A 20,375-nucleotide genomic window follows, 5' to 3' on the forward strand; every position below is an offset into this window, starting at 1 on the left:
TTTTGCATTTGGAATATATTGTGTATCAGGATGGAACTATCTGGATCAGCTCGACTCGGGCTCGATAGAATTGGTGTCAGGCTCGATAGCATTGGTGTCGGGCTCGGTGGCATTGGCGTCGGGCAGCGCCAGCCAGTCCTTGGTGCACGACGCCCAGTAGTGGTGGACGGCGCTTTTCTCGGGGTCGCAATGGCACCGCAGGCGGGCGTTCGGGGGCCTGGGGGCAGTTGGTCCAGGGGTTGTGGTAGTAGCCGATGTCCTCGAAGAAATGGTACCTCGTCCTTCTGCAGCATCAGCGCGGCGGCAATGGCATGCACGGGGGCATCGCCCCAGCGCTCGTAGAAGAAGCCGCCCGCCCTGTCGAGGAAGTCAAAGTACTCCAGGTACTCTTTGGAGCGGAAAAAGTTGAGGCTGCCGATTTCAAAGTTGGACCAAAAGTGGCAGCCGTTGTATCGTCTCGCCGCCGTCGTCCGACAGCCAGCGGAAGCCCGGCTTGTGGCGGACAAAGTGCGGGTGCTGGGCAATGAACTGCTTGACCGTGGCCCACAGGGTGGGGATGGTCTCGGGGTACTCGTGCAGGGCAATGGTGTAGCCGTACTTTATGTTGTTGCGGTGCATAAACAGGAACGGGTCGTAGGAAATGTCGCACGAGTACTCGACGTCGGGCTCGATGCGCCAGTAGTAGTCCAGGTCGTCCAGCAGCGGGTGGCGGAAGAAGAAGCCGCTGTTGAACCGGCACATGTGGCGGTAGCTCTCGCTCAGCGCATAGAACACCCCAGCAGCGTGCATTTGTCTCGCGGCATTCCTGCGCGTGCGTCTGGTTGATCCACTCGGGGTACGACCAGTGCGCATGCGGGATCACGCCGTATGTGGTGTTGGCCTTGGTCATTGCCGTCGTCTCAGCCATGAACTCGTCGGTGAAGGCCACGTCGTTCAGGAACACGTACGGGTAGTTGAATGCGTGGTTGAACCGGTCCTCGATCTGCCGCATCGCCCGCTTCATCCCCACCAGCTCGCTGTTGCGTACCAGCACCACAAACGCCGCCCGCACCGGCTTGGGCTCGTTTGGCGCATATGCTGCCATGTCTATGCCGTCGCGCAGCACTGGCCGGCGCCGGCTGCCGGGCGACTGGCCGTGCAATGTACGCAAGGAGGGCGGCGATGACGACTGTCAGTATGTGCGAAATGCGCGCCATGTCTATAAGGAATCGCGAAATCTACAAGAGGAAAAAAGGTTGCAGAGCAAAAGAAGGGGAGCAGAATGTATTTGCGGCTGTTGCAAGATCAAGATAATCCGAGCACTAAGCCTGCATGCTCTCGAGCTGCACCAGCACGCATTCCTCGTAGTAGGCGGGGGCTGCATAGCGGTCCATGTTGGCGCCGTTGTTGCCCAGGTACTGCGTGCCGGTGCGGCCTCCATGGCAGTCGTTCTCGCACGAAAACACCATCATGGTTCCGAACTCGACGCCCAGATCCAGTCCTCTGCACCCACTTTGCGTCCATCTCCGTCTTGCCCTGCCCCTTTACGTGCGCGGCCAGCGGCAACACCGTCAGCAGCGCCGGCATAAGCTGGCACTCAAACACCCGCCGCCCACTGCAGTGCTGGCACCTTGGCAGCCGGTCGGTCGAGTACCGGCGCGGCACAGCGTCCTCGTCGTCCGAGTCCTCGTGGGCGGTCGGCCCCAGCATCTGCGCCGTGCCGTCCTGGAAGCTGTAGAATAGCGGCGAGCCGCCGAACTGGTACCGGATTGTCTGCGCCGGGTTCTTTGCGACCGTCTCCACGAACCGCTCGAACGCCGCGTCCGTGCCCTGCGGCCGCACCGTCCGCTCGTACTGCTCGCCGCTCCACTGCTCGCCGCCCACGTCATCCCCCAGCGCCGCCTGCTCCATCTGCATGTCCTGCTCGTCCGCTGCCGGCGTCTCCAGCACTTCCTCGTCTATGGCCAGATACTGGGCCGGCACCTGCACCACATCAACCCATTCGATGCGCTCGCCCCCGTCAATCTCCAGCACTGCCAGATCGTCTGCCAGATCGTCTGCCAGCTCCGTCCGGCTCCGCTTTGCCGAACGAAATCTTTGACGCAGTGCTGCCAAACAGCGGGCCCGAGAACATCGGCGCGCTGGTTTCTGCTGCGTTTGTCTTCCACACGCTGCCGAAATCCACCTTGCCGGAGCCGAACGGTCCGGAGCCGAATGCGCTCTGCTTTGGCTTGTTCGCCTTGGCGCTGCGGATCAGCTTCATTGCGTACTCGCGGTTCAGCACGTGCCCGCGTACCGCCCGCGCTGCCCCTGCCTTGCCTGAGCACTCGCGTCGGTTGCACGCCCACACGTACAAGACCCGGTCGTAGGCAGAGTCGTTCAACGGCACATACGCCTGGAGGAGCTGGATCATGCCTGACCCGCACTGCTGGCAGACCGCCGTTGATGTCTGCGACGGGATCGCCGATGCCGTGTCCAGCCAGACGGGCTTGCCGCCCAGCTTGCATGTGAACGCGTCTGTGTCATCCGACGCTGCCATGTCGCCGTCGCTGAACCCGAGCAGTACCGCCTCAACCTTCCGCTTGCCTGCCATGCTGAATGCTGTGAATTGTATCGTGAAAAAAAAAAAAATAGTGTCCTGAAGAAACAAGCGTGTAGACCTGTGTGATTGGAAAATTTTTTATTGAGAGCTTATCTCCGCAATCAAAGGACAAAGAGTTTCTTAGTTCTTGATGCCCATCCACTTCTGGAGCTGGTCGTAGAAGACCAGGACCAGAGCACCACCGGTACCGCGGATGATGTTGGACAGACCACCGTGGAAGAACACCTTCATACCAGCCTCCTGGTACAGCTTGCGCAGGCAGTCGAAAGGACCCGAGTACAGCTTCTCGGCACGGCCCGACTGCATCATGAGACGACGACGGACGGTATCCAGAGGGTACGAGATGAGGCCGGCAACGACAGTGACGGTCTGGGCAACCAGCCACGAAGCGAAGAAGTTCGGGTTCTTGTTGTTGCCGAACACAACCTGCTTGAGAGTATCGTAACCACCAAAGTACGCAGCGCGGTAGACAATGATACCGGCGACCGACATGCCGAAGCCCTGGTACAGACCGCCCATACCGTCCTTCTTGTAGATGGTCGAGATGCAGTTACCGAGACCGGTGAACTGACGGTTGGCGCCAGTGCCGATGTCGACAGCCATGCGGGTACGCGCGAAATCAAGAGGGTACACGAACAGCAGCGAGGTGGCTCCAGCCAGACCACCCGACGCCATGTTGGCACCGAAGAACTTCCAGAAGTCGGTCTTGGGGCTGTACTTGGGGAACATGGCCTTGTACTTGTCCTTGAAGGCAAAGTTCAGAGCCTGGGTCGGGAAGTAACGGATGACGTTCGACAGGTTACCGCGCCAGAACGAACCGACACCCTGCTCGGCGGGGATACGGCGGAAGGCATCCATGATACCCTTGTAGCGCTTGTCAGCAGCAATCTGGTCCGACGAGGCCTGGACCTGGAGCAGCAGCTTGACGCGCTCGATGGGGGCGACGATGGTCTTCGACACACCGGCGGAGACACCACCAGCGGCCAGATCCGCGACGAAGGACATAGCGGCGTTGTTCTTGGACTCGGACATCTACACCGTTACACAGAGCCAGCAGACGGGGATTTAATAATCGCTTCGGCAAGCCAAACAAACAGATGCGCTCCCTAGCCAGCGCTGCAGTGCCCAGGCATGGTGCTCCAACCATCAAAACTTTTCAACCCCCCACGGCGTCGCATGAACCTTATCTTGTGCGCCGGGCTGCTTGAAGCAGCAAGAACAGCAGCAATGGCAATGGCAATGACAACAGCAGGTAGCACGGAGGACGTGGTCCACTCTTGAATTGCCATCTCCGAAACTGATTCGTAAAAACAGCGCTCATGAATTCATACTCTTGGAAACCTACCTTAGTTAAACCTTCAAAAACTAGTAGAAGTGGGAGATAAAGAGCTCGTCCTTGCACCGTTGCCAGAATCCTTTATATCTCTCCTCCTGGAACCCCCAAAAAAATATTCCCGCTTGCAGTTGGCAGTCCCAGATCGAATAGCCGTAATCTAGGTAATCACTCCAATCAGTGCTCAGCAGATCACCCTGCTCGCCACATTTCACTTGCTTCATATGCTGTCTGCTCTGTCTGTCCGAGCGGGCAACGGCCACCTCTTGCCAGGCGCATCGGTCGGATGCAGCCGATGATACCATGCTGCACCAGGCGACATTGAAAAGCCTGCTGTGTAGCGACAGCGGTCCTCTCTTCCTTATTTTGTATTGCTTTTCCAAAGCTCTCACATCCACAAAGCCTCGCATATCGAATACCTCTTACAACACATACAAATCAAGGAACTAGCAGGTATTCTGGCAGTTGAACTCTGCATTGTGGCTATATCTCACCATCAGTGATATGCAGCCTTATATTTTGGGGTTTCTAAGCATCTATAGGCTCCACCTCTTTCTACGATCCTCGAGCGTTTGTCGTTTAGCGCTCTCTCGTATCGTCCATGCTTCACACTGTGTATTCAATTTGGCAGCATTTTTGCTGATACAGGCCCTCCCCATGGCACATTGGACTTAAGTGCTGGTGCTGCTGGCATTCAGGGTCTGGGATCTCCCTGCGCTACCATGGGCATGGCGGAGACGCACATGTATAAAGTCTCAGACAGACTGCTAGCTTTCCTTCCTCTCTCAGTCATATTTTTGAAAAACTATCTTTCCATACGTGCCCGATAACCATTCATATCCAAGGTCAACAGGTGTGACTATGAACCTCTAATTTGAAGCGCAGTGGTGACAAGTAGAGCCACTAATGCAGAAGCTAAGGGCGGGTGACTTCGGGAGAGTAAGAAGGTAAGGCGAAACGGGATGAAAGGCAAGACTATTGTCAGGCTTGTCCTCACTCTCCGGGTTGAACGAGAGCCGAGTGCTGGGGATCTGTAGCCAGCTGTCTCAGAGGGCCCTGCTTGAATGGCTGCGCATAGCCATGGCATCGTGTGTAACAATCAAGAAGCGCATATGGCTTGCAGCAGCAGGCTGCAAAAGTTGATATCTGCAAATCAGGTGATTCTGGCAATCGTCAGGGGCCGCAGCGAGGCCGCAACCCCCGCAATTTGGCGATTGATTTTTTCTTCCCTGACTAATGCTGGGGCTGTTGCCGCAGGCGTTACAGGGCAGGTCCTAGCGTGCAAAAAATAGAAGCCTACTTCTAAAACGTTTTTGTCCTCCCTTTCTCTTCTCTCGCAACTACAAAACGCTTCAGTTTCCTAGCAGGCTCCTACCACACCACTTTTTGCTTTACACGTCTGTTACATTTTCTTCGAGACGCCGCTAAATCTTGCAATTTACACAAAGCTACCTCCTTTTCCTAGAACCTCAGCCATGTCGAACACGCCGAACGCAAACAACGCCGCGGATAACCAGCAGCAGAGCACCACCACCGAGCAGGCAGTACCGCCGGCCAGTACCCCCGAATTAAAGCAGCAAAGCAAGGGCAAATCGAGCGCCCGTGGCCGCAATGGCAGATCAGCAGCCCACGGCAAGGGATCCGTGGCAAGAAATGGATCCGCTGGGTTGGGAGATGCAAAAAAGACACGCTCTAAGAGCAGGCAAGGCAGACAGCACAGTCATTCCAAACACGTGGCTAATGACAATGGCAAGTCAGAGGACAAGGGTGATAGTGAGGACGATGACGATGACGAGGATGTGTGCTTTATCTGTGCCGACCCGGTAGAGTTCTATGCGGTCGGCGAGTGTGATCACCGGACATGTTATCTGTGCAATCTCCGTCTGCGGGCGCTGTTCAAGAGTAAAGCGTGCCCGTACTGCAAGACTGACTCTGAGCAGGTCGTCTACACACGCAATGCTGAAACGCCGTATGCCTGAGCTGTCGACACATTCATTCCCATACCACGACGAAAAGCTGTCAATCAAATTCGACAGCAAGGACGCGTATGATAAGGCCATGTACGCCCTGCAATTCAACTGCCCGCAGCGCAGGTGCCACTATGTAGACCAGACCGGATGGCAGGGGCTCAAGGACCACGCACGGCAGCAGCATTCGCTGATGTTCTGTGATCTGTGCTTAAAGAACAAGATGTCGTTTGCGCACGAGCACAAACTGTTTACCAAGTCACAGCTGCGTACCCACAATTCCCGCGGCGACAACTCTGGATTCCCTGGCCATCCCATGTGTGAGTTCTGCCGCACGTCCTTTTACGACAATGACCAGCTGTTCGACCACTGCCGGAAAAAGCATGAGCAATGCTTTATTTGCGTGCAGAGCGGTGCCGGGCGCCAGGTCTACTTCAAGAACTATCAGACGCTGGAGGATCACTTCAACACTGACCATTTCCCGTGTCGCCAGCAGACATGTATCGATCGCAAGTTTGTGGTATTTGGAAATGAGCTCGACTTGCAGGCTCACGAGCTCGAGACTCATGGCAGCCGGATCGTTGGCCAGCGTGCCAGGCGCGAGGCGCGCCAGGTCAATATCAACATTCATTACTCGACCAATCGCGCAGCTGGTGGCAGTGGTAGCAGCAACACCGGTGGGAGTAGCTCGCGCGGCGGCAGAGGTACCGGTAGCAGGCGGCCAGAAACCATGATGGTTAATGAACCTGACTCGACTGGGTTCAGCTCTGCGGGTCGCCATCGTCCTGCGGGCTTTGGACAGATCACTGAGGACGACCGGCGGGCTACGCGCTCGGACACAAGCTCTCGTGATGCCCCATCGTCTCCTGAACCTGAGCCCGAGCGCCAGCAGCCCCAAACTCTGTGGCCGGAACTTGGGGCAGAGTCTTCCGGCTCGGCACACTCTGCGCGTGCACACCCCACCATGGCCAATTCGCTGGGCATCAGCATGCGTGAGCGGGCACCGACCGAGTTTGGCCGGCCTTAGCGACGCGCGTCCCTCCGCTGTGGCCAGCGAAAAGCGCCCCGAGGTTGACTCGGAGACCATGTCTCGCCACCAGGAGCTGCTCCAGCGGGTGTCGACGTACCTGAGCCATCGTGAACAGCCTGTGGCCCGATTCCGTAAACTGACGACCCAGTACAAGGACAACAAGGTATCTGCAGCGGACTATGTGCAGAACTGCTGGCTGCTGTTCCTAACTGTTCCGGGAAAGAATGCCAAGGAGATGATCCAAAAGACAATGAAGTCTGTTGCTGAGCTGCTGCCCGAGCAGAAGCAGCGCGACGATCTGCTCAAGGCGTGGAGTAACCACCGCGTCAAGCAGCAGCAGTTCCCAGCGCTGGCGCCGCTGACAAAGACCAGCACAAAGGCGGCGGGCGGATCCAGCAACCAGGCGCGTGTCTTGGTAATCAAGCAGTCGACTGGCTCTCCTGGTGGTCGCAGTGGCTGGGCGTCGCCCAAGCGTGGCAATGTCAGCCCGTCTCAGTCTGTGGCCAACATCACCAAATCCCTGTCATCATCGTCGCTGTCTGGGTTCCCGTCACTGTCGGCCAGCTCAAGCGCGACCTCGCTGCACTCGATGAGTACGGCGCCGCGAGCGACCCCTGTAGTCAATGCCTACAGCAGCAAGGTCTCGAACTCAATCGGCACCGCGTCCATGTCTACGTCGTCCAGCAGCGGGTCGCGGCCGCGGGTAACCAAGGCCGAGTTCCCAGGCCTTCCGCCATCGACGCCTGCAAGGAGAAAGTTTGCACCGGTTAACCCCACGACGTCGTCAGCATGGGGAAGCAGCTCAGGAACTGCACCCAGCACGCACTTGCAGAGCGGAGCAGGGTCGCGCTCTAACGACAAATCAAAGAACGCCAAGGGAAAGAATGTTTTGTTCCGCCTTGGATAACCTAGTTAATGAAATTGTCGTTTAGAATGGAAAGTTCTAGAGCACTAGGTAACTCTCGGCCTTCTTCATAACCCTGCTTGGAATTCCAACGCTGCTTGCGCAGACAAGTGCGTATCGTGACTGGTGGATTTCGCTGGTTAGTCTATGCAGGAAAGAGAATGTTAGACTGGGTCTCCGACAATATACATGACGGCTACATGACGACTACACGGCTCTGGGACTTACTTGTAAAGGTAGACGAGACCAGAGGAGCTGTCTCGATAATCCATGGATTTTATACGCATCAGCGGCCCAATATCCTGGATGCACGACATCGACCGCATTTCTACAAATCAGAACTGGATTGGTAACAGGGTTGCATGCATTGCGTATCGAGTAGATCAGCATGCTTACCGTGGAAGTGGGTGACAGCAATGAGCATAGGCCGGTCTCTGCTACGGGAGCTCAGCGAGACCATTACACCACAGAACAGACCTAGCCCATCAGCTGGATTTGTTCCACGACCAAACTCATCCAACAAAACCAACGATCTGTGTGTCGCTCCGGTTAACGCCATCCTGACAAGCTCCAGGTCGGCACTTAGCGCGCTGGTGTGTCGGTAGAGCGACTCCATGGCTTTGCCCATGACAAAGATCCTGTCCGTCAGACTGACGATAGCGAAATCTGCGGGCACAAAACTGCCGATATGTGCCATGTACACGGCCAGTGCCGTCTGTTTCAACAGCACGCTCTTGCCAGAAGCATTGGGACCGACCAGCACCAGGGTCTGCGGGTTGTCGTCGCTGCATACCTCCAGCTCTTCCTCATGTAGGCAGCCTGGGCCGCATAGGTGGATACTGTTGGCAATAAAGCTGCTATCGGCCACAGTCGATTCAAGCACTGGGTGACGGCCACCGACTATGTGGATGCACTGTGTGCTGGCAAACTTGGGGCGGCAGTATCTGCTGCTTCTAGCTACGGTAGCTAACGCCTGCAAGCAGTCAATTTCAGCGGCCATTTCGTATGCCTCCCCGATCTGCTGGACGTGCTCACAGATGTACCGCTGTAGCTCCAGACCTACCTCTGCCTCAGGCATCGATGATCATGGCTGAACACATCGCCAGGGCGTTCGATCCAACTCCTCGGTAAACTCGTTCTTAAAATACTGGTGCTCGTCGGTCTGGAACTTCAGCTCCCAGCCAACAAAACCATCAAGCCTCACAAGCCCTTGCTGACCAGGGATACTTCGATAGATGTCAGGAATCCGAGCTGCGGGTAGTAGACTGCAGCGACTGGCAATCCAATCGCCTGGCTCATTTGCTGGCTCCATTGGCTCAGGATTGTTTCGAGCATGTCAAACTTGTCGCGTAAACGGTCGACTTTATCACTGTTGCCCGAGGCAATCCACCACACGCTGCTCCTCCTTGCTGTTATTAAAGTCCACCATCCTGATGATGCGGCTACCAATCTCGTTGAAGCATGTCCTGTCAACATCCAAAAATTTCCCCAGTATATCCGGCACATTTTCAAGCGACAACACGATGTTGTGGAGTTTGACGGTGGCGTATGCAAATTGCGCGAGGGCCTCAAGATCAGCTACGAGGAGTTCCGTGTGGATGCGCGCACAGACAGTGCGGATAGACTTCATGCGGGCGAGGACACCGCGCATTTCCTCGTGCTTGGCAGTGTTCTTGGGCTGCAACAGGAACTCAACTGCGTCGAGACGCTCTTCTATCACATCAACCGATTGCAAGGGACGTAGAACCCAGTTCATCAGTAGAAGGCGCCCTCCAGTACTCTTCGTCTTATCCAGCAGCTCTACATTGTCCATATCGGTTAGGGGTAGCTGCAGCAAAAGCGCCTATGTTGGAGGGCTATGTCTACTTACTGAACAGTGACAGCCCCTCTTTGGCCCTTCCTAGGGCGTGCATATTGGGATGTTGGTCACGGTCGACAATCCCAAGCGTACTGAGCACATCTTCCCCCACAGGCATATACTGCTTCAGCCTGATTATGCGGATCTGTGCAATGGCAGGCTGGCCGTCATCCTGCCCGGATAGGTACCCCAGTAGTGCACCTGCTGCACCAACCGACACCTTGTTATCGAACAGAGTATCTAAATCGGCAGAGCCGCGGTGCCAATATTCGTTTTCAAGACTATGTGACAGCCGCACATGTTCAATTGCATCTACTATTCTGCGTTGGCTGGGATCGTATGAAAATTCATCTGGTCGCACTGGAACCAGCTCAGGTAGTGAGCGGCCCACATTTCCTAGCATGTATCTGCCTGCTTTAGTGAATAGGCTGTGTGCTTAGCATTGGATAAATGCTACGCACTTACCGGTTTCCAGCTCAATGGCATCGATATTCAACGACGTGGAGTTGGCATGAACGATTGTTTCGGGCATCGCTTGGTGGATAACTATATGTGGCAGAATTACCTCACTGTTCTCCACCATGGAGTTTGCACGACTTTTATATATATGAGTAAAGCCAACTTACATGCAGATAACAGTGTCTGCTGTGACTGTCCAGCGGCACACTCGCTGACGAGCGACAGCTGGTGTACCGCCCTGTCATACACTGCTGCCCCGAAATAGCTCCCGTCGGCAAACTGCACTGCGGCAGTAACCTACATCAGCACATTTTATCGTATCGGCATCGGCATCAACATCGACATCAACATCGGCATCGCTGCACCATGATCGCGATCAGCGCTATATGCGCAGCACTTACTTGAGGCTTAGGCATCACAAAGGTGAGAACAATTGCCAAATTGAGGGTGCGGAGAAGAGAGCAGCCAAGTGAAAGCAAATGCGAAACCCACGCGTTCAAATGGTGTGAGGACAGGCTTTGACCAGTCTCCTTGTACACGCTGTGTCATTCGCTGCTCCCAATTTCTCCGCTTGACCCTTGTTGGTGCTGCGCAGGTGTAGATTTGGTGCCAGCCCTTTTTTTTTTGACTCCGTTTCCCCACCCTTTCCTGCTTTGCTCTGAATAATTCTGTTAGCTACTACTGCTGAATTTTTCTACTTTCAATATGCATGTCCCTGCTGACAAATCGAACCGCCGGATCCAGCTCACCAGAGGGTTCACCGCGCGCAGCAACCTGGACATGAGCCATATGGACACGCTAAAGTACATCAACGATCCCATCCATGGCTACATTAGTCTCGATGACTACGCGCTGAGGTTTATCGATACGCCGCAGTTCCAGCGTCTTCGCCATTTGAAGCAGCTTGGCACCTCGTACTATGTGTTTCCAGGTGGCAGCCATCCACAGGTTTGAGCACTGCATCGGTACGTCGTTCTTGGCCAACAATGTTGTCACCGGGCTGAAAGAGCGCCAGCCAGAACTCGATATCAACGAGCGTGATATCCGGTGCGTCACGCTTGCAGGTCTGTGCCATGACCTTGGGCACGGGCCCTTCAGTCACGTATTCGATAACGAGTTCATTCCGCGCGCAAGGTAGGCAAGAAGCTCTGCAGTAGCGGCAGCCAGAAGAAGAAGAAGAAGAAGAAGAAGAAGAAGAGCTACTGTGCACTAACAAGTGGCTTCTCATATAGACCTGGTCTTTCGTGGTCTCATGAGGAAGGCTCCAAAATGATGCTGCAGTACGCGATCGACGACAACCACATTGACATTGACACCGACGACGTAAAGTTCATCAAGCAGCTGATTCTGGGCACAAAGGCTACGTCTATTGGCACTGAAAAGATGTTCTTATTCGACATTGTGGCTAACAAGCGCAACGGCGTTGACGTCGACAAGTTTGACTATATCCAGCGCGACTGCTACAACGTCGGAGTCAAGAGCAGCTATGACTTTTCGCGGTTGATGCTCAACTCCCGCGTGATTGACAACGAGATCTGCTTACAGCCGCAAGGAGGCCTACAACCTCACCGAGATGTTCCATACGCGGTACAGCCTGCACAAGCGCGTCTACGCGCATCCGGCCGCCAAGGCCATCGAGTTTATGCTGATTGACGCGATGCTGATTGCCGACCCGGTGCTAGAGCTGTCGCAGGCAGTTCTGGATCCCGAGCGGTACTTGTACTTGACAGACGAGATTGTGCGAGACATTGAGCGCTCGCGTGAGCCTGAGCTGGAGACGGCCCGGGCGATTCTCAGGCGGCTGCAGAAGCGTGAGCTGTACAAGCTCGTTGACGAGTTCATTCTTCCGCCCGAGTTGTCGTCTATCGCCGACTCACGCATCGTGAGTGCGACCAAGGATTGCAGAGTTCCGCTCGGACAACGACGATTTCACTGAGAGAGACGTGCTGGTCGACATCAACCGCATGCACTACGGTATGAAGAACGAGAATCCAGTCGAGCATATCAACTTCTACTCAAAGTACAACGGCGACGAAAAGTTCCCGATTGCCAGCGAGCTCATCAGCGCGTGCGTGCCAAACAAGTACGAGGAGCTCATTATCAGGATCTTCACCAGGGATCCGGCCAAGAGCAAGCAGATCCAGAGGGCTGCCAGACGGCTCATGGTCACGTTCAATTCAAGCCCGTTCATAGCGTCGTCGCCACTGAAGAGCATCACGCCGAACCGCGGTCTGACGTTCCCCGACAGCATGGACGAGCCAGATATCAAGAAGCGCCGCCTCGATTTCAGTGCCAAGCCTGACTGCGCCGAGGAACAAGCCTTGAGCAAGCTTTAATAAAGAAAGCATCTTATGAGAGTTTTAAAAAAATCATTTGAAAGGATGGTGCTCGTTTAAGCGTCCTTCTTTGTCTCTGCGCCGGCCGGTGCACCTGCAGGGCTCGGACCCGTAGCGCCTGGCGAGGGGCCGTTAGCAGCGGCAGCAGCAGCGGGAGCATTGGCCGCCTTCGGCTCATCCCATCCGTACAGCGGCACAAAGCTCTCAAAGAACCCCACGTCGGCAAACAGATTCGGGAAGATCCACAGGCCCCTCGGCTGGGTGGCCACCGTGATGACATAAACGATCAGCCTTACAATGGCTGTGGCAAACAGCAGACCCAGCAGACCCAGCGCCAGCATCGACAAGTACCATGTGCCGTTCCGAAGCACCGACGGCCACAGCGGGAACATGACGCCAGCAAGAACAACCGCCACAACACCAATGCCGCCCAGGATCACCATAATTTGCGATCCTTCATACAGCCACGCGTAGTACGCATCATCGTCAAAGTTCTGCATCGGGTTGATGCGCAGTCGTGCGTGTGCTATCTGCGCCCTTGTCACACCGCACAACAAGCTGGTAGTCCAAGAGAGCCTGCATCCACTCTTCGGCCTCCTCTCGCGTCGTGAACTTGGCGGTCCGGCCGTCCTCAGCCTTGGTGAGTGCGTTGATGGCGCTCCTTTCCCTTGAAGAACTGCACGCGGCGGCCGTTCAGCACACCCTCGCGCGCACGCAGGCCGGAGCTGCCAGGGCTGTGGAGGTAGCTGGCAAAGCTCATGACTTCCTTTGAGGGTCCCTCGGCGATGTCGTCGGACATTGTTGGTTAGATGCGAGATGTGTATATAGAATTGGAAAAGGGTGGAAAGTGAAATTTGAGCAAGATACAGAAAAAAGCTCCGTCTGGCCGTGAAGCACCTGTTTCTGCTGGCAATTCTGCAAAGGCAGCAGCGGAAAGGGAAAAGCCTCTGGGATGATGCATTGCTAGGCTGGTGGGCGCTGGGAGGCGGCCATTGGCTCTGCGTGCGTTGGCCGGGGAGATCGCGCTTTTGAGCCACTGCGAGTTGCGAGCTGCCTCGGGCAGCTCGGCTCAGGGTCTGCCGGTTTCCGATTTCACGAAACGTTGTCCGGGGTTTTTTAAATTTTGAACAGCGAGTCTGAACCAGCCTACTGCCCACCTAGTGGGAAAAGGGTGAGGAGAGAGAATGTTGCCCGGTAACAGGACGTGTAAAGCGGCAACAAATAGGATAGCCCGCATGCAGGAGAGCTTGGCCTCCCCCAGGCACAGCGGCAGGACAGCAAATGACGTACGAAGGCTCAGCAGTAGCATCCAACAAAAGCCCGCGTTGTATCTCGCGCAGATTCGATATTATTGGAAAACACCCGTTCGCAAATGGGCCGGACAGGTTCAGGGACCATTTCAGTGTGCGGGGAGCCTGTTGCGTGCAGTTTTGACGATTGCTTGCCAAAATGCGCAACAGCATAAACGACAGCAGTCATCTCCGGCAGTAGAGTCTTATCAAGTAAGCCTGAGTCGGGCATGTCAACCCTGCTTGTTGACGCGGGTGGGCAAAATGGTCTCGGTAGGATTCCTTATAGGCTCATTCCGCCTTCTTGGGCTGATGCTAGCGGTCATCAATGCGGTGTGAGCACCCTTCTTCTTTTCTTTTCTTGACTATCATTTTCTTTTCTACGTCCTTAGTCTCTTGTATTCTCTATATTGTATTTTGTTCGTTAGTAGTCCTAATACCTTTTTAATTTACTTTCTCCGTTCCGCCTACCCTTCCATCTCCCTCTCCCACATCCGCATATACGACCTCGCATACAATATAGATTTTACGTATCCTGTTACCTAAGCCCATTGCGCCACTTTAACATCTCACACCCTTTTCTGTCTACAGGTCGGCATATCTGCTTATCTTCTGTCGGTTACTTGTAACCTGCAAGCCCGGTAGAGCGCTCATCCAAATTCCTTTGGTTGGGCTCTATGTGCACCATTGCTGCGTCAGCTGTTATGTGCGCAATATCCTAAACAATACGCCCCACCATTCCCTCATTTGTCGCACCCAGCAACGCTACTCCTGCACGCTCGATACTATTACCCACCACATTCCGCCACTCCTACATCTTCTACCACCCCTCTTCTCCAGTACTCGATATGGATATTGACACGGTTCGTAGCATTTTATGCGATCTCGATTTGGAGAAATACCATACATCATCGACACAGAAGCTGGGTGGCGACGAGGTGTGGCCGCCGGCTGTCGAAGATGCATTTCTTGAGGCTGTGCATGTGTTTGCATCGGTCGGGCCAGCGGAAGTACCAAATTGACGAGAAGCTGCCCAGCGGCAACAACATTGAGCTTGTGGGCCGGAACGATATCATCTCGCGGTACATCTTCATGAAGACCGACAAGTACCGGGCACGCAAGCAGGTCTCGTCGCACATCCAGGTCTGGGCGCACTGTAAGAAGCCACCAAGCAACCGTAAGTAAAGCGAGGAGCGCGGAAGCATACGTATATCCATACACTGAGTCATTGTTCTCTGCTTAGGCGACATGAGCATGGATACATTCCAGGAGCTTCAGCAGATCTTCCGCCTGTATTATAGCCGGCCGACAACAGATTTCGCGCAGCCAAAGAAAAAGATCCGGCGTGTTGTTTCTGCCAGCAGCGTGCCTGCCTCTACCCGTCTCACCGCCAGCGATGCTCTTGGCATCTTCGACCACGGCTCCCCACGCCCCTCTGACATACCACCAACCCGGAAACATGCCTTGCCAGGTAGCGAGCCAGCTGCAAAGCGGTGCAAGCGAGTGCTATCAGGAGTTCTCGAGCCGATCACTCTCGTCGCTCTGTGATAGCAGGGATATGCCAAGCGACAGAGAGTCGATGAATCCGCTGTGGCTGGTAACGTACCAGGATTCGCCGACAGCCTCTGCAAAGACTGAGGGTGTGTCGCTTTTGCCACTGCACGCAAGCGACGTTGCTGCAGACACCCGGTGGGTATGCTGGCTCGGGTCAGGATCCATGTGTGTCACCGACAGGAACGTCGGGCAGTACTTCAATGGCAGCAGCCACTGCAGCAGCATTGACGGCGGCGGCGATGGCAGCAGCAGCGTCCAACACAGGGCTCGATGATAGCTTTGACAGCCCGTCGTTGCACCATTTGTCGCAGTTCCTGCCAAACACAATCGTCGGTCAGCGCCCTTATATCCCAGGCAGCACCTGCAGCATCATGCCGTTTGGCTCCAGCGCGATCTCAGGACAGCAAAATACGATTTCGGCGTTCGCCACTGCTACCGGCGCTACTCCCGACCGCTTCCCCGACGAGATCTTGCAAATGCACAGCCAGCAGCTGTTTCCCAGCGACCAGTCCAGCTGTTCTATCTCATCGGATGCACCGGGCGCAGCGGCCATGAACAGACTGTACTCGGACATGTGTCTGGCAGAGCTCACTGGCGGCGGCTATTTACCAATTGCCACCACATGGGACAAGGATCGCCACAGACAGCTTCGACGGAGGTGGGGAGAGACACAGAAGCATGTGTCGATCATGGCCTGGCCTCGCTCGTGGAGACAGCCCAGTCGCCACTCGCGTCGTCGAATCCCACCGCGCAGGTCTTTGCGGCGCTAGATCAGCGTACACCCGATGTGCCGTGCCTGGGTCCGCCACAGGCAAACCACACAGGCCGAATTCAATGCGGCCATGTCGCCCCGCACTGGCGTTACTGCCAGCTCCCAAACTACTATCGCGTCTACTGTGCTTGGCGAGTCGGCGAGGGGAGTATGCCGCCCAGAGCGCACCCCCAGTGCTGGCTGATCTGCGGCAAGCGCTGGGCGCCGGCTGAGCCAGCAAAGGCCTCGTGCGGCCGTGCAAGGCGATGCAGAGTGCCTAGCGCCACTGGCCACAAGCCAGCCGGAGCTGTGGCAGCAGGTGCTTGGCGAATCGTCGAGCTGGCTAAGCGGGCTCGACAGTGTGCTGGGCAGTGCGCCGAGTGCATCGCTGCTCCCCGTGCAGTCAGCGGCCAGCAATGACAGTGGCGACTGGTACTCGGCGTTTGTCCGCTACTTGCAGGGCGTCGAGTAGGTGCCCCTTTGATCAAGTGATGCATGGTGTCTTTTCATGGCCGAGCGCGCAGGAAGACTTTTTTGGAAAAGCCAGAACCTCTTTTCTCTCTAGCTTTCATATTGCATTTTTCTTACTCTTTCCTTTTATTGCCCTTTCCAACCCTTTTCGACTCTCATTAGCGCAATCACTTTTCATACTTCTCTCATTTGCAAACAATTTCTGTCTATTTCTGCAACGTTTCTGGCGAGGGTTATACATAGCTATCAGTTTGCGTCACCGCCGTTGTTGTTGCTTCTGAGAAACTGATAAACAACGTATTCTGTTTTCGGTAATTTCGCAAAGTTTAAATGCCAGAGACGCTCGAGCAGCTCTTGCACACACTGCAGCTGGGAGGCCAGTCACTGCAGTAAGTACCATGCGGCAGTGCGGTTGGCGCTCTTCCTTCTGCGGATGCTAAAACTTGCACCCTGCTTCCATCTTATGCCCTATGTAGGTTTAGAAAAGAAGGTGGCCATTCTAGACAAGGTCCAGAACCTCCTCACCAACGGAGACAGCAATGTTGCAGTGAGTATCCAGGAACAAAGGCGCCATGTATAGTTACCCGAGCTGGCTGGTTAGAACCCGCGTCCTGCTAACACACTCCCTAATCTGCTTTTTATAGCGCAAAACGCTGGAAGGGCTCATAACGGTACTGCCCGCCACCCTCGGCTCGTCGCAGGTCATGGCATGCCAGGCAGCGCTGACGTGTGTTCAGCCGATAGCTGATATGGTGAGTCGCGACGGGTCACCGCCGCTAAGTAAGGCGATGCTTGCACTTTCTCCTGCCGCCGCTGCTGGATCGGCTTGGCGACGGGCGCATGGCAGTGCGCGAGTACGCCTTGAGCACATTGGTGCACATGTGGAAAAGCACACAGGGGACCCGGCAAACAATGTCGACATCAGAGCCAGCACCGAGCCCGACAAAAAAGCCGAGCTCGCGGTACAGCATGCTGACGAGCTCCATCCCGAAGCTCAGTTCGCCGTTCAAGTCGCGTGGGCTGGGCAAGCCGCGCACATCCATGTCGCCGGGGTCGTCTCCTGGCGCAACCGCGTCGTGGAATGCGGGGGTGGTGTTTGAGCGCGACATAAAGGCACGTGGGTTTGCCCACAAGACGTGGCGAGTGCGGGAGATGGCGCTGGAATGGCTCAGCAGCTGCGCTTCCGAACACACAGAGTTCCCGGCAGCACACTATATCGCCAGCGCATTCTCTCTGCTTGACGACAACCAGGAGGCCGTTAGATTCGCTGCCCGCCGCGCCCTGAACACAATATACCACCATCGGCCAGAGCTGCAGCAGGACATTGTCAGCAAGGCCCAAGCAATTTCAAGCCAGAAACCGACGCTACTCATAAGCATAACGGCACCTGAGGGAGAGCTTGCCGCACTACCTTCGTCGCCGTCGATGGCTGGGCGCAGCGGGTCGCGCCAGGCAACCAGCGGATTCGGCATGCGTCCTGGGTCCCGAGTCACTGGAATGCGGCCTGGATCGCGCACAACGGGGATTCCAATCACGCAGTGAGCTGGGAAGCGCGGCACGGGGAATCTCAAATATCGCTCGTCCAGGTGCCACGGGAAATGCACGGCCGGGATCGCGCGTCAACCAGACCGCATATGGGATGCAGAGCGGGCTGCACGCAGGGGGGCCACCAAGAGCATACGGAAACCGCAGCGGTTCTCGACAAGAGTATCGCTCTGAGTCGCGCACCGGCAGTATCGGCCGCAGCAGTGCGCTATCGCCTGGCAGAGTCGGCAGCGGCGGGTCGAGCCAGCACCAGCATAACCTGGCATCGCTGCACTCGCAGGCCGGCGCGCATGGGCTGGGCACGTCACCAGCATCAGCACATTCAGGTGATGTCGTCATCATCAGCCACTTCGATATCCAAACCATCGCCGGGCTATCTATCGTCATTGGGGCAGCAACGCCACAGCGCAGGCTCACGTACCAGCAATTCACTGACTAAACGGCCGTCCATGGTGCGTATCACTGAGCAGTTCGTACCGAGTCGCAACGTGCCTGCTGATGTCAAGCCGCGCAACATGGCCAGCGCGCAGATGCTGGGCCGCGAAATGTCCGAGGTCATGTCCTTCTTTGACGGTCGCGAATCAGAGGCCAACTGGGTGCAGCGAGAGCGTGCAGTGGTCCTGTTCCGCGCCATCATCTGGGGCAATTCGGCAATCGAGTTCTGCTCGGAGCTCGTGGCCATGTTCAGGGAACACATCCACGAGATTGTTAAGGCTGTCAACAGCCTGCGCACGTCGCTGTCAGGCCATGGCATGCGGCTCTGTGAAGATATTGCTATGCGCCTGGGCCCGCACGCCAGCCCGCTGTTCGACCCCATTGTCGGTGCCTTGCTCAAGCAGTGCGCGCAGACTAAGAAAATCGCTGCACAGGCTGCTGCATCCGCCATGGCTGTCGTCTTCCAGCACTTTCCGCTCCGTGCCAAAGCCATCGAGACCCTGCGGTACTACATCGCCGACAAGTCCCCTGTTCTGCGTCTGGCAGTTGTCACCACCTGTACATGTGTATTGCGCAGCCACGCCACTGTGCTACAGCACAGCTCTGGCGACCGTCGTAGTACTGAGGTCTTTGCACACATCTCTGTAGTGGCAAAGCAGGGCGTTATGGACGCACAGCCGAGCGTTCGTGAGCCGAGCCGGGAGCTGTTCTGGGAGTTCTACAATGTCTCGGCTCTCAATGCCCGTAAACTGCTGGCATCACTGCCTGCCAGCACCCAGGCAATGCTGAATCGCGACAAGGACCGGTACGTCAAAGGTGCGCAGGACGCTGCCAGCGTTGACCGGCCCATGTCGGCTGCTTCAGTGGTTAGGGTGCCCAGTGCCCAGCAGCTCCGTGCCCACAGCCCGCCAGCAGCCCAAAGCCTTTCCCAAGAGCCACCCATGCCGAGTCTGATGAACGTGGTGTCGGGCTACAGCGTGCCGCAGAATGCCACCCTATTCCCGCAGCAGATCAACGACCACAGTCTCCTGTCGGCAGATGCGCAACTGGGACTCGCGCCCAGAGTTCAAGTTTGTGCAGCGCGGCCGAACTGTCAGCAAAGTCGTTGAGGATGAGCATGAAGACGATGACGGCGACATGGTCATGTACGACGCCACCGACGAGAAGCCAGTGGACAAATTCGATGTGCGCGATATACGTGGAAGCAAGAACTCGCGTCAGTCGCTGGGACTCCTCGACTTCTCCAGTATGGACGTTGGTGCATATCTGATGGATGTCGAGGCACCGCCTGTCCAGTCCAAGGCGCATGAGTTGCAAACTGGTGCCACAACCGCTGTGGCCGCTTCGCAGGAAGACCCAGATCTGTCCCACCTCAATCTGGAGGAAAGCCAGGCCACGGAGCTCCTCAGTGAGCCCAGTCGCATGTCTCTCGACTCCAACCACAGCCAAGCGCCAGAACAGACCGGCAGCGACGTGAAGCAGACCAGAGAGCATATTCCCGACGCCTGACAGTACACCACTCCTCCCGCCCTCGCCAGCCCAGCGAAACCCGCCAGCATCAGCAAAACCCGTTCATCACACCGCGTACCCAGACCGCTCGGTACTGGAACGGTCCGCTCCAGGCACCTGTGATGCCAAGCATCTTCAAGACTCCCCTTCCGCAGCCTGTCGACTCGCCAATGCCTGCAGCGACCCCGAATCGTCTGCTCAAAATCGAGCGCTATTTGCAGCGCCTCGCCAACGACGACATCGACGACGCTCTGTTCCGCAGTCTGGCCCGCTATGCCAAAGAGGAGTCGTCCTCTGTCTGGATGCCTGAATCTGCCGGCGGCCGCGGAATCCTCACCAAACTGCTCAATGCC

At 56.1% G+C, this 20,375-nt stretch overlaps 11 protein-coding genes across 11 annotated transcripts; 6 read left to right on the top strand and 5 right to left on the bottom strand.

Moving 5' to 3' along the window:
* Positions 1–6: 6 nt before the first annotated feature.
* On the bottom strand, positions 7–2,572 carry DL89DRAFT_321140 (uncharacterized protein; the record flags this gene model as incomplete). The annotated part of the gene is made up of 7 exons (XM_040891259.1): positions 7–177; positions 276–386; positions 433–793; positions 831–1,168; positions 1,329–1,460; positions 1,489–2,053; positions 2,082–2,572. 7 exons carry the CDS (start codon positions 2,570–2,572, stop codon positions 46–48), a joined length of 2,130 nt encoding a protein of 709 aa, XP_040745423.1. The 3' UTR covers positions 7–45.
* A 24-nt stretch (positions 2,573–2,596) lies between these two features.
* On the bottom strand, positions 2,597–3,780 carry DL89DRAFT_105503 (mitochondrial substrate carrier family protein ancA). The gene has a single exon (XM_040883045.1). The coding sequence runs from the start codon at positions 3,611–3,613 to the stop codon at positions 2,702–2,704; it is 912 nt and encodes a 303-aa protein (XP_040745424.1). The 5' UTR covers positions 3,614–3,780; the 3' UTR covers positions 2,597–2,701.
* Positions 3,781–5,389: 1,609 nt separating this feature from the next.
* On the top strand, positions 5,390–7,818 carry DL89DRAFT_321142 (E3 ubiquitin-protein ligase HEL2; the record flags this gene model as incomplete). Its single annotated transcript, XM_040891260.1, has 4 exons — positions 5,390–5,557; positions 5,669–5,854; positions 5,895–6,892; positions 6,936–7,818. The coding sequence occupies 4 exons, from the start codon at positions 5,390–5,392 to the stop codon at positions 7,816–7,818; spliced, it is 2,235 nt and encodes a 744-aa protein (XP_040745425.1).
* Positions 7,819–7,979: 161 nt separating this feature from the next.
* On the bottom strand, positions 7,980–10,205 carry DL89DRAFT_291256 (uncharacterized protein; the record flags this gene model as incomplete). Its single annotated transcript, XM_040890176.1, has 9 exons — positions 7,980–8,011; positions 8,212–8,326; positions 8,381–8,743; positions 8,777–8,884; positions 8,912–8,989; positions 9,034–9,156; positions 9,209–9,528; positions 9,686–9,913; positions 10,139–10,205. 9 exons carry the CDS (start codon positions 10,203–10,205, stop codon positions 7,980–7,982), a joined length of 1,434 nt encoding a protein of 477 aa, XP_040745426.1.
* A 602-nt stretch (positions 10,206–10,807) lies between these two features.
* Positions 10,808–12,508, top strand: DL89DRAFT_265685 (HD-domain/PDEase-like protein). The gene is given in 5 exon segments (XM_040886777.1): positions 10,808–11,046; positions 11,081–11,266; positions 11,365–11,650; positions 11,685–12,018; positions 12,038–12,508. The coding sequence occupies 5 exon segments, from the start codon at positions 10,838–10,840 to the stop codon at positions 12,466–12,468; spliced, it is 1,446 nt and encodes a 481-aa protein (XP_040745427.1). The 5' UTR covers positions 10,808–10,837; the 3' UTR covers positions 12,469–12,508.
* A 133-nt stretch (positions 12,509–12,641) lies between these two features.
* Positions 12,642–12,941, bottom strand: DL89DRAFT_205298 (Sec63 complex subunit SEC62; the record flags this gene model as incomplete). The annotated part of the gene is made up of 1 exon (XM_040884064.1): positions 12,642–12,941. A coding segment is annotated over one exon (300 nt), but the record flags the coding sequence as incomplete, so codon positions are not given.
* Positions 12,942–14,364: 1,423 nt separating this feature from the next.
* Positions 14,365–15,365, top strand: DL89DRAFT_105650 (uncharacterized protein). Its single transcript, XM_040883049.1, has 2 exons — positions 14,365–14,934; positions 15,001–15,365. Exons 1-2 carry the CDS (start codon positions 14,718–14,720, stop codon positions 15,303–15,305), a joined length of 522 nt encoding a protein of 173 aa, XP_040745429.1. The 5' UTR covers positions 14,365–14,717; the 3' UTR covers positions 15,306–15,365.
* Positions 15,366–16,142, top strand: DL89DRAFT_105651 (uncharacterized protein). The gene has a single exon (XM_040883050.1). It carries the CDS (start codon positions 15,512–15,514, stop codon positions 16,079–16,081), a length of 570 nt encoding a protein of 189 aa, XP_040745430.1. The 5' UTR covers positions 15,366–15,511; the 3' UTR covers positions 16,082–16,142.
* An 827-nt stretch (positions 16,143–16,969) lies between these two features.
* Positions 16,970–18,113, top strand: DL89DRAFT_105644 (uncharacterized protein). Its single transcript, XM_040883048.1, has one exon. It carries the CDS (start codon positions 17,374–17,376, stop codon positions 18,073–18,075), a length of 702 nt encoding a protein of 233 aa, XP_040745431.1. The 5' UTR covers positions 16,970–17,373; the 3' UTR covers positions 18,076–18,113.
* On the top strand, positions 17,883–19,676 carry DL89DRAFT_105631 (uncharacterized protein). Its single transcript, XM_040883047.1, has one exon. It carries the CDS (start codon positions 18,132–18,134, stop codon positions 19,620–19,622), a length of 1,491 nt encoding a protein of 496 aa, XP_040745432.1. The 5' UTR covers positions 17,883–18,131; the 3' UTR covers positions 19,623–19,676.
* On the bottom strand, positions 19,677–20,281 carry DL89DRAFT_105630 (uncharacterized protein). The gene has a single exon (XM_040883046.1). The coding sequence runs from the start codon at positions 20,070–20,072 to the stop codon at positions 19,731–19,733; it is 342 nt and encodes a 113-aa protein (XP_040745433.1). The 5' UTR covers positions 20,073–20,281; the 3' UTR covers positions 19,677–19,730.
* Between the last annotated feature and the right edge of the window lie 94 nt (positions 20,282–20,375).

The sequence above is a fragment of the Linderina pennispora genome, assembly GCF_002104995.1.
Source record: "Linderina pennispora strain ATCC 12442 chromosome Unknown DL89scaffold_3, whole genome shotgun sequence".
In the NCBI taxonomy this organism is placed as follows: domain Eukaryota; kingdom Fungi; phylum Kickxellomycota; class Kickxellomycetes; order Kickxellales; family Kickxellaceae; genus Linderina; species Linderina pennispora.